The sequence below is a fragment of the Gavialis gangeticus genome, unplaced genomic scaffold (assembly GCF_001723915.1).
Source record: "Gavialis gangeticus isolate Ggan-Ray unplaced genomic scaffold, GavGan_comp1, whole genome shotgun sequence".
Classification (NCBI taxonomy): Eukaryota; Metazoa; Chordata; order Crocodylia; family Gavialidae; genus Gavialis; species Gavialis gangeticus.
Genome location: NW_017728983.1, coordinates 988,346 through 1,000,027, shown reverse-complemented (window position 1 = coordinate 1,000,027; position 11,682 = coordinate 988,346). Strand labels below are relative to the sequence as shown.

The following is an 11,682-nucleotide window of genomic DNA, read 5'->3' as shown; positions in this document are numbered from 1 at the left end:
GGCCGTGCTCACCAGCGGCGGCGACGCACAAGGTGGGCGCGGGCTTGGGGCGGCAGCGGGGGCGCTGGGTGGGGCACGGCCAGGCCAGGCCCCCTCCTCTGGCGGCCGCGAGGGCCCGCTGATGGGACACGCAGCATGGCTGTCACCAACGCCCCCGGGGCGGCCCCTGCCACCTGGTTCAGGCTGCCGTGTGGGCCCAGGCAGGACCCCGCGGTGAGGCCAGTCGCGGCACATCTGCCCTTGACAAGGCATGGCGATGCTAAGGTCGCACGCTTGCCCCTGCCGTCCTTCCTGCCCCCACAAGCTGAGCTGTCATGTCTGCCTGGCCCCTTCTTACACAGGCTGGGTCCCCCCTTCCTGGACTGGCCTCAGGCCGCGGGGGTTCCCCAGCATCCTGGCGGTCTTGGCAGGTCTTACATTTGGTTTTCAAATCCTCCCCCCGCCACCCTTGGTTCCTTCATTTCTTAAACCCTTTTGTTTGCTAAATGGTCTCTGCCGTCTTGCAGTGCCGTTTTGCCCCCTGACAGTGTGATGCGATGGGTCCAGAGCCAGCTCTCCAAGCAGTGCCAGGGACCCAGGCACCAACCCCTAGCTGCTCTCGCAGGTGGCCCCTCAGCAATTGGTAGCTGCTTGGGGGACTGCAGCAAACTCCATGAATCGGAGGAGGCTGAAACACTGTCCAGCATCAGAAGATGCTCCAGAGCCACAGGGCAGTGCAATAAGCCAGGTGTGGTGGCACTTCGAAGTCAGCATCCCTCCAGCAGGTGATCCGCTGAGCAACTAGGCTCAACTTGAAGGCAGTTGTGCAAAGCCACAGGTTCCTTTAAAGCAGATGGGCTTTGTCACAGTTTGAGACATAGAGGCAAGGATCTGGAGAAGCGCTTGCTGTTTGTAAACAGTGGCTTCATAGAGCTTGCGGCAGAGTAAGCTCCTAAATACCCCTAGGTCGAGACATGGCTGCACTTCATCCTAGCTCTGCCCTTCCATATCCATGTATTCTGATGATGATATCGTGCGTGATTGCATCGTGCTGTTCTTATGGCAAGGAGAGCGTGTTTAATGACTCTTTTTGTTTAAAGGTTGCATAACACAGCAGCTAGAGGCTGGTAGAAGCTGCAGTTTGCCACTGCTTCTCCATCCCCTTGCAGGCCAGAACTTCCCATCCCCAGATTGAGAAAGACAGTGATCTGCATTCATGGCTGCACATCCCTATGATTCTTTGACCTTCCTGTAGCCATTTTTCACCACTAGATCTCAAAGTGTTTTATAAGACAGGGTGCTATCACATGCCAGGGGAGCAGCTGTTCATGCACACCTTAGTCATGAAATAAAGGAAATTTCCCATGGGAACATTTCACCTTCTCAACCTCAGCTGTTTTAGTGTTGAAGCTGTTTCAAATAAAGACTTAATTGGGATGCATTTGTAACGGTGACAGTGCTGTCCATATTTTTGCCCTCTCTGTTTCACAGTGGCTGAACCGACTGTTCCCAGGCATTCTAGAAATCTGGAAAAGTCTAGCCTGAAAGGTAGAAGTTCTGGAAAATGTTGTGTGACTAAACAACAGGGTTATTATGCAGATGCTTTTGTGTCCTGTCCCCTTGTTTTCTGTGGATTCCTACCTCTATGGCCTGTCACTTCTTATTAAGTAATTACTTCATAAAATCTTGTGGCAGAATTTCTTTTCACTTGTCTGTAAAGCACCATGCAAGCCAGCAGTGGTGACACAACGTATCAGCATGATGCTCCTAGTTGAATGTCCTTGAAAATCCTAAACAGTTCCTCTTTCTTGGTTGCTTGCATCAAATACCTGTAGTTCCGCCGGTAGTAATTATTTGCCAGCAGGCTCTGTGCTTAATTATCTTAACCAGTCCTTGATTTCCAATTTCTTGTCTTTTGCACGACGGTTTTTGAACATTGCTCTTGCGATTACTTTTTCTCTTTGTAATATGAGATGCATTTAGCATCATGCATCAGCTCTTCCAGGCAAATTTATAGAGCTCCACTGATTTTTTTTTTGTTTGTTTGTTTTGGAGCTACCCTGCTTTATGCTAACAGGATCTGCACTAACATGTTTAATATCACAAGCCCTTTTTCAGTTCGTTTTCTCAGATGGTGAGAGTGGCAGTGAAAGGTTGGAAAAAAGAAGTGGAGTCACACACACAAGATGTGTAAAGTAACCTTGCTAAATTTTGTTGTGGGGCATTGGATTAACAAAACCAGGGGAGGAGGGCAGGAGAGAGGGAGTGCCTGCCAGCAGGAGAATAATAGAGCATGACCCCACTGATATGGTATCCCAGTGATGGCTATGGAAGAAGCTGTTGTGTGGACAGGACAGAGTAGCCCTGCAGTGTCCAGATTATACCAAGGCTTCCATCATTGCTACAATGTGGGGGAATTATAGAGCTGAATGAACACAGGGGAGGCACACTTATTTCAGTGCATGTTAAGAAACCACTTTGAGTTACTCTAACTCAGAAAATTGCATTCATCTCCTCTTCCAATCTTCTAAAACTCTTAAATCTATGCCATAATGAAGAGGGGAAACTTTGGTGCGTCCCTGTTAATATCCAAGTGCTCTTATGTTTCAAAATTAAACCTTCCCTTTTTGTCATTGCTTGTGTTCCTCCAGCTTGGTTTTTGTTGTTCACGGTCAGCTTTTTGCTTGAGGGACTCCTGCAGTGACTTTGAGAAAACGAGCCTCTTGCCCAGGCAGGTTGCTGAAGTAGGGAAAATATGCTTTGGGGGTGGGGGAAGGGAGGCAGGGGTTGAAAGAAGTGGATGCTTTCCTCTAATTGGTCCTGATTCAGTAAAGCACGTACGTAACTTGAAGGCTGTGCTTAAGTCCATCCCTATTCAGGAATGCCTGTCAGCGCCTGCCTAAAGCTAGGGCTGTGAACACGTGTTCAAAATTAAGCACATGTTTAAATGCCTTCTTGAATAGGGGGCCTAGTTAGCAGTCCAGCGCTTCCTGCCAGTACAGTTTTGCAGGTAGCAGGGTTAGGTTGCAGGTCCAGGAAGCTGGGAGTATCTGCCCAGTTTCATGTTGAGCCATAGGGTGAATAGGTAGACAGCTTGTTTAGCTTCCTGCAGATTTAGTTTTACAGGCCACGGTTCAAGGATTAGCCGACTGCTGGAATTCTGGGGGTGGCGGTGCCCTGAAGGAGATCTGTCCAGGGCTCCTGAAGAGTCCATACCTGCTTACACATTCCTTTCAGCCTGCTTGCTTTGCCTGAGTTTCTCTAGCAGGGCAAAGAACAAGGTAGAGTTGATTGATTAATGCTGCTTTCTGTTCAGAATCAAAGGGCAGGACGAATCAGGCCTGTTTCCTAGAGATAAGTCAACGACTCACAGAAATGATTTTTATTTTGTATATTTAAAGGCTCTTCCAGCCTTTTGTAAAATTCCTAAAAAGGAGCTACTATAGCATATATAGCTGTAGCTACATCCAGCCAACACTAGGCAGACAGGTAGCCTAACCCATGGGAACAGTCTCAGAGAGATTAATGGATCACAGGATGGCTGCTGTCTTGTCTAAGGGTGTGTGTAGACGAAACACGGGGGAAGAGTGCACAACAATTTAAAGTGGGTTAAATGCTTTTGCACCACTTTAATGGTGTTGGTGTTTGCATGCATCGGCAGCATATTGCACATTAATTCCAGCTGCTGCAGCACATTTGGCAGTGTAATGCACCTTAAATAACTTTGCTTGCTCCGAGGAGTTTTAGTTTGCAGGGGGTGAGGCACTAGGCTCCGTGCAGCTCTGGGGCTCTGCAGGCAGTTCATGCAGGCAGCCTGGCAGCAGCGCAGGAAGGCAGGCTCCACCAAAGGGAAAAAAAAAAGCGGCAAGCAGTCCTTCCCTCCGTGGTTGTGGTGCCCCCCGAGACTGCCTGAGCCGGGTGCTGCCTGGTGTGGGGCTGCTACAGCCATATAGGGAAGCATCAGTCCCCCCCAGCCCAGGGGCTGCTCTGCCTGGCGGCAGCTCACCCTCCCCTGCTGGAGAGGCGGGTAAGACACGGGTGTACATGACACGGGGTTTACTTTACCCTAAATTGAAGTGGCTTTTTTAAAAACCCACCACTTCAATTTAAGGCCCCTGTTTTATCTACACATGCCCTAAGCACTTGCAGGATCTGTCCCCAGGTAGCTAACATGCATCTTAATAGGGTGCAACCTGACAACAATTAGGCAGGTGTTGAATTGGGACTGTTGCTCTAGTTGGTTAAGAACAACACGCTGGTGTGTTCTTTTTGTTCACCTAGGTCAGGGGTGTCAAACATATGACTTGTGGGCTAGATGTGGCCTGTGAAGCCATGTGATCCAGCCTGCAAGGTTCTTAGAGGGGCCAGGGATTCAGGGGTAGGGTCTGCCACCAAAATTGGGGTGTGGAGACCTGTTGGGGACACATCTCAGTGCCAAGGCAGTGAGCAACAGGTATATTAACCCCTGAGCTCCCTGGATCTGGATCCAGCCCTTGAGGAGCTCTCCAGTTGGGATCCAGTCCGGGGGTGCTGGGTGAGTTTGACACCCCAGACCTAGATTATATTGTCTGCTGCATTTGTAAAACACCCAGCAGAGCACAACCCCATTCTCCTGGAGCTTAAGCGCCTGTTGCAAGGTTAGTATTTATTTGTTGATGAGTCTAAGCCACACACTTTCTGATTTCTCTAACAGAATCTATAACAGCACAAATACAGTCCTGACAAATTATGAACTAAGTGAACTGTTCCATTCTCTGCCCTCTTTTCAGCCGTCCTTTCTGATGGCAGGCGCAAAGTCCCTCAGTGTGGCGGGGAAGCAGGAGGTCCACACTCAGGGTTGCAGTGCATGTGTTGAATACCTGAGGTTATTTGACAGTAGAGCCCCAGGTTGGTTCTTTAGCCCCATGCACATTTTTATTTCCTTTGCAATTTTACAGGCTAGATCATCACTTCCAGGAATGCCGTTTGCATTTCAAATGTCAGAACGAAACCCTCATGGCAGGACTTGAGAAATCCTTTTGTGATGTGCCCTCAACAAACAGGAAATTCATCTTGGCAGCTGCTTTCCATCATTACAAAAAACAATGCTTTACAATTTGCTACAAAAATTTGCTTTAAAAATATGTTTCTAGCTCACGAGCACAAAGACCCTTCCAAATATGATCGAGGATGAACCAGTAACATTTCCCTGGTCAGCAAAAGCATGGATTAAAAAGTCAGACAGAGAAATGAAAATAAAAGCAACAGGTATAACAAACACTTAAAAATGTGAAATAGGTGACAACATATTGCAGTTAAAGACAGCAGAGAATGGCCTTTCTGTACATGATGGGATGTGGCTGGCACGGACACACACACCATAGGGATGTAGGATTGGAAGGGACCTCTTGGCTCACCACATCCAGTCTTTTGCCAGCAGTAGTGCAACTGTGGGTGAGCAAGCAGGGCACGGGCCCTGAGCACTATATAAGAGAAGTGGGGAAGGCAGAATGGAGCTGAGGGGAAGCCTCCTCCTCCCATTCCTGTCCCCCCCCCCGGCCCCCCACAAACCCTGCATCTTCCCTGCAGCAGTTCCAGTTGCTGGGAAAGAGTAAAGAAGATGTCACCTCCTGGTTTTGCCTCTAAAAATCAGTGTTCAAATGCCTGCTGGGTACATGTGCCAGTAGCAAAAAAAGGAGGTGGTATTTCCACCCCTACCTCCTCTCCAGCAGCAAACCACCTAATCTGCCAAGGGCACCATACTGGCCAGTTATGACTGCCTGTCTCCCTGGAGCTGTTAGATTTGCTGTTGGGTCAGTGCAGTGGTGGGAGGTTTGATAGAGTGACTGTCTTCTGGCAGGGTGTTTTCCTAACCAAGCTGAGCCCCTTTTTGCTAAAATATATATTTTAAAAAGTGCTTTTTATTTTTAATTACTAAAAACACCAGGTCGAATTCATCTCTGGTGCAGCAAGGATTTCACTGGGGTCAGTGCCTCATGAATGCGGATGGAAGTGGCTGGTCCTTTTGCAGAGTGGTCCTCCTGAGCCTCCAGTTCAGTAGAAAGAAACAGTACGTGGAGACTTGCTCCAGACAGTTCAAATAACTGCTGGGGTCCTACTGTCTGTCTTCACAACTCTGGCTGTGTGTGAAAGGCACTACAGTTCTCTTTATCAAAGTGCTTTTGCAAACCCATGATGTGAGCAATTGCTATGGGATGCAATCTGAAATTGCGCAGTCAGGCTAAAGCAGTTGGGACTTGCTACATCATCCTTCAGGGACCTGCAGTAGACCTAAGAATGAAAGCCCTGACAAAGAAGGAAGGAAGGAGCTCTCCACATCACAGCTCCAGTAGAGGGGAAGAGAATGGCAAAGGGGGTAGATATATTAGGGGAGATCAGGTAATAAGGGCAATGGGGAGTGCATTACAAAGCATCACTGCACCTGATTTAGTGATCCAGTGTTTTCTTCAACACGGTAGCATTTTCTAGCATAGAACCAGTCCTGGAGAGGAAGTTCTGTTGAGTTAGCACAGCAGCCTTTCATCTGCAGGGAATTGGATTCAGTCCAATTCAGGCCAAAAGTCAACTGAGTCTGGATGGGTCGTCCTAGTCCCTTGTGAATACTTTTCCACATCAAAAAAACAGTTACCCATGGCGGCACAGCTGGCTGATCAAGAGCCCTCTGCCTCTAGGATGGTGGGAAGGTTACAGATTTTTAGGCTTGCTAGCTAAGATGTGGAAGAAAACTTGGGACATATTTGCCCAGTCTGTACCTGGTTTGGGACTATTGCTTTTACAAGCAGTTACAATATCTATGCTTTAATTTTTGCTTTTAATAAATAGGCTTGTTTGCTTTTTGTCTCTTTATTGTGGGGAGGGGGCAGGGACTTCCCTCCCTCAATCTATTCAAATGTAGGGAGGAGCTGGAAAACCTTAGGAAATGAACTTTATTGTGAAATTTCCTCTGGCTGCCAAGCTAATAACCGATGCAGAAAGAAACAAGGAAATAAAACCTTCCCCCTTGGTTGAGGAATCTTCCTCACTCTCTCTGTCTCCTAGGCCAGTCTCTCCTTGCCCACCTCAGATTTCTTCTCTCCTGCTTTCTCCCTTCCATTCAGTCTCTTCTTTCCGTTTTGCCCAGAAACCTCCATAATAGTCCTAAGGCACAGATGAGAAGCATTAGCCAAGAGCTGAGGAACACAGACAGCTAACTTCTCTCAGCTTCATGCTAAAGGGTGTTTTGAATGCTGCTTTTACATTTATTCCCAAGGTCCAGGCCATTCTTAGTGGGGATTGTTGTGGAATCCAGGTAATCCGTGTAAACACACTTCAAGAAAACCCAAGGGTGTACTGCAGTAGTAGGCTCATGTTTATTCTGTTGCATTTAGTTTAAGCCCTGTATAAAAGCAAGTATTTATAATGTGCTTCAGTCTTGTATATGAAAGTTGTTTGGATCCACATATCTGTTGTTGGAATTCCTCCTTCTATCATGTTCATGTTTGCAAATCATTCCTACACCTATATTGTTAGCCTCTAGTCTTGTGATCGATTATTCATAGTTATGGGGCTCCAAGGAGCAGCACCCCTTTTCTGGTCCATATAACAAGTGTCCAGTGCTGCATTAGCTGAGCAGAGGGAGGTGTTGAAGTCCTCTGGGCCTGCTGTTTATTTTGTGTTTCTTTTTCAGGTATGAATGCCGCTGTCCGTGCTGTGACTCGCATGGGAATTTATGTTGGAGCAAAAGTTTTCCTGATCTATGAGGTCTGATTTTTTATTCCCCCCCCCCCCCCCCCCCCCACTGTGCTTGGTCATTGTAGAGGGGCAGAGACCATCCAGCTGTGTCTTTTAAATGGTTATGTACTGCAAAAATGAAACTCAGAGGGGAAAACACCCTGGGGCTTGACTAATGCAGTGATAATGCATCAGTCATTCTCCTGCAGAGACCTGCACTCAAATCCTACTTCTAGTAGGGCAGTATAATTACTACCTGGTTCTAGGTATGATTTTACTGAGGCTGAAGAGGAAAAGGTCTCATCTGGCTTCAGGTGAGAAGTCAGTGAGGGTTGGCAGTATAACCCAGGAGTCAGAGTCATGACTCCTAGGGCACATGCACACATGTATGCAATGCAGTGCTGGGTGCTTTTAAAAGCACACTGCACTGCATCACATGCATTTGTATAAATGGCAAAATACGCATCAGCGCTGAGAAAATGGCAGCGGTGTGCTTTTGAATTAAATCACACCTAAGGTATTTTAATTTCAAAGCGCGCTGATGCCATTTTTTTTTAGCGCTAACGCGCACTTCACCATTTATACAAATGCATGTGACACTGCGCCAGGCACATCAGTTTGTGTGCTCCACAGACTCGATTAATTGAGTCTGCTCCAATATGCTGAATTTCTGGCGTGTCAGAGCAAACAGATATATGTGTATAAAAGCCCTTAATCTCTGCCACTCCAGGTCCAATCAACGTTTTTATCTGACAGGCAGCTTTGGCCCACACTGGAGCAGCAGAGGCAGCTTTAGCTTGTGGCTGAATCTCAAGGACAGAGCTGTCAGACAAGAAGCCCGTTGCTCTCGAGAGCCGTGCCTTCACGGCTTTATAGGGACCCCTTGTTTGTCTTCTTCACTGTCAAGCTCCCTTGGAGTTTAGCACAGACTCTGCCTTCCAGCCAGCATAGTTCCTGTCATAGGAAACAGTGGGGTAGTCTCATCAGTCAGGGTGGATGGTTTTCATGCTCTGCCTTTTTCCATGCGAGATGGAGCTCTTGCTCTTTTGCTTTGCCAGCAAGGTCTGCTCCCAGGCTTGTTAGGAAAACAAGCAGATTAAGCCTCCGAAAACAGCCCTGTTTCCCCTCAGGAACTTAGAAACCCAGCTGGGGAAATACCTCACATTCCAGGCACTGTATCACTATCTGCTTGCTGGTGACCTTGCTCCCAGGCACGTGCAATCAGTAGGGGCCTTTCTGTCAATACCGATGGCCTTTGCATCGAGACCCAGAGGAACAGGCTTATCAAGGGTGCACATGAATGCAGTACTGGCGACCCCAGGGTCTTGTATGACCTTGGGCCATCGATCAACCAGTTGCATGGTGCCCTGGAAGCCCACTAATGCTCTTCCTTCAAGAGTTTATTGCTGTGAGACAAAAGCTAGTTTAATATCTCATTTAAAAAAAATAAGAGCAAATGCAGCTGTGCCATGAGCACCTGTGGAAGGTTCCTCACAATGTATCCTTCTGCTGTAGGGTTGTTGGTTGTAGCCATGTTGATCTAAGGACATAGGCAGACAAGGTTCTTTGGGTAGATGTGATATCTTTTATTAGACTGGCCAGCAGACTCTCTCTGTGCCTGATGAAGGGTGTTTGTGCCCAAAAGCTTGCAAAGAACATTTTTCTCCCTGTTTAGTTGCTCTAATAAAAGATATCACATCTACCCAAAGAACCTTGTCTGTCCTTCTGCTCTAGAAATTGGTACCCTGTGCAGAATTAAAGGATGGAGATATTCATTCTGTTATTCGCTCCTTTGAATGCATGTGGGTTTTCTCACCTCGTGCTCCTGGGCTCTCCTCTTGGACTATTTGTGCCCGTTTCTCCCCTAGTCCCAGAAGCCATGTGATCCTTTAGACTAGAGGTTGGCAACCAATGGCCTGCAGGCTGAATCTAGCCTTCAGAGCTGGGGTGAGGTGCATGGGACTGTGGCAGTATTCCAGCGGTAAAGGGCTTGGCCATTCCAAGCTGGGTCATTCCAGCCCACCTCTGGACAGAGTTGCCAGCTGCTACTTTAGATGGCAGGCTTCCCTGCTTTTTAGGATGGTGGAGTACCTCTGGGATGATCTTTTCCTTTAGCACATGTAGAAGTGGCTGAATCATGGCAGCTTCTGATTTCTTGGGAGACTGATTCTGTCTTCTCTGTGAAATCCCCCACACAGTCCATCCTGGCCTGTTGTCCATGTAGTTATCAAAGGGCAGCTGTGGGGACCCTGCCCTGTTTGGCCCCTCAGAGAATCGCCAGGGTTTGCTCTCTTCTTTGCCCATTACTTGATATCTTTCTGCTTTTTCAAGGCCAGGCTGTAGCTCAGAGAGGCCGAACACTGCTTCTGGCTGCAGATGTCACTTGCAACACCTTTAGGAGGAAAGAGAACATGATCAGGCCATGATTGGTGTGGGGGATTTTAAGTGCTGAAGCTCTCTCCCTCCTCCTTTAATTCATGAGGGATCTAGTGCAGTGAGTCCATGAAAATCTCTGGGTATGGATATCGTCTGGGGTGTGCTGGCACAGCCTCGCTCCACTTGCTTTGGGGACTTTGTAGAAACTAAGGACCTGGCCCAGAGGTCAGATGCTTAGAGCAGAAAATCACTTTGCCCTCAAAACACACAGCAAGTTCCAAATGTTTCCACGTGCCCTGTCGGGTCCTCAGGTACATTCGTTTGGGGACATGGGGGAGGAGGTTGGATAGATATCAGTTCCCTTCTGCCCTGTTTCTTCTGTCCTTTCTTCAGGATCCCCTTGTATCCTCCAGCTTTCATTTCCTGCCCCTGCTGCAGTGTGGCACAGCTGGGGGGGTGGCACAATGACTGTGGTGGCAGCCCACATGTGGAGGGGGCCCTGGAGGCCCACCAGGAGGCTTATGTCCACTAGGCAGTCAGAAGTCCTATACCTACAGGTTGGGGAACTCCCCTCTTGTCAGCATGGAGGCGGAAAAGGATCTTGGAGTCATCATTGACTCCAAGATGAACGTGGGCCGGCAGTGTAGGGAGGCAGTTAGGAAGGCCAACCGTACCTTGTCATGCATCCACAGATGCATTTCAAGCAGGTCAAAAGAGGTGATCCTCCCCCTCTATGCAGCACTGGTCAGGCCACAGTTGGAGTACTGCGTCCAGTTCTGGGCACCGCACTTCAAGAGGGATGTAGACAGCATGGAGAGGGTCCAGAGGAGGGCCACTTGCATGATCAGGGGACAGCAGGGCAGGCCCTACGAGGAGAGGCTACGGGACCTGAACCTGCTCAGCCTCCACAAGAGAAGGCTGAGGGGGGATCTTGTGGCCTGTTATAAACTAGTCAGGGGGGATCAGCAGGCATTGGGGGAGTCACTGTTCCCCCGAGCACAGCCAGGAGTGACCAGGAATAACGGTCACAAGCTGGCAGAGGGTAGGTTTAGGTTAGACATCAGGAGGTGCTATTTCACGGTCAGGGCGGCTAGGGTCTGGAACCAACTTCCAAGAGAGGTGGTGCAGGCTCCTACCCTGGGGGTTTTTAAGAGGAGGTTAGATGAACACCTTGCTGGGGTCGTTTGACCCCAGTACTCTTTCCTGCCATGGCAGGGGGTCGGACTAGATGATCTGCTAAGGTCCCTTCCGACCCTAGAAACTATGAAACTAAGTCAGACAGCCCTGCCACAATGGTGCTAAGGCAGCGCTTTTTGCTTGAGTGAAGTCCTGACCGTGTTGCTAACAGATGGTGGTGGATTGTCCTTGAACCTGAAAGGTGACTTGAGCTCCGTGTTACCTTGTAGGCACCCGGCAGGCTCTAGCCTTAAGTCTGGTCTCTGCTCACAGTTGTGGTGGGGGGGTCATGTCCCCTTCTTTTTCTGTACCACACACTAGTGTTACCCACATTCCTGCCTAGGAGACGCCTTTCAGTCACTCCCTTTGGATTGTTCGTGTAAAGGATTACAGGACCTTCCCCTGGCAATGTATATGCCCACTGCCCCCCAATATTTTATA

At 48.6% G+C, this 11,682-nt stretch overlaps 1 protein-coding gene across 1 annotated transcript in view; it reads left to right on the top strand.

The window, feature by feature from the left end:
* Positions 1-6: 6 nt before the first annotated feature.
* The window catches only part of PFKL (phosphofructokinase, liver type), a 43,948-nt gene continuing 32,272 nt past the window's right edge, over positions 7-11,682 (top strand). The window contains exons 1-2 of the mRNA XM_019512773.1: positions 7-32; positions 7,646-7,719. Of these exons, the coding sequence (XP_019368318.1) occupies positions 7,648-7,719 (72 nt within the window). The 5' untranslated portion in view covers positions 7-32; positions 7,646-7,647. The remainder of the gene's footprint in view (positions 33-7,645; positions 7,720-11,682) is intronic.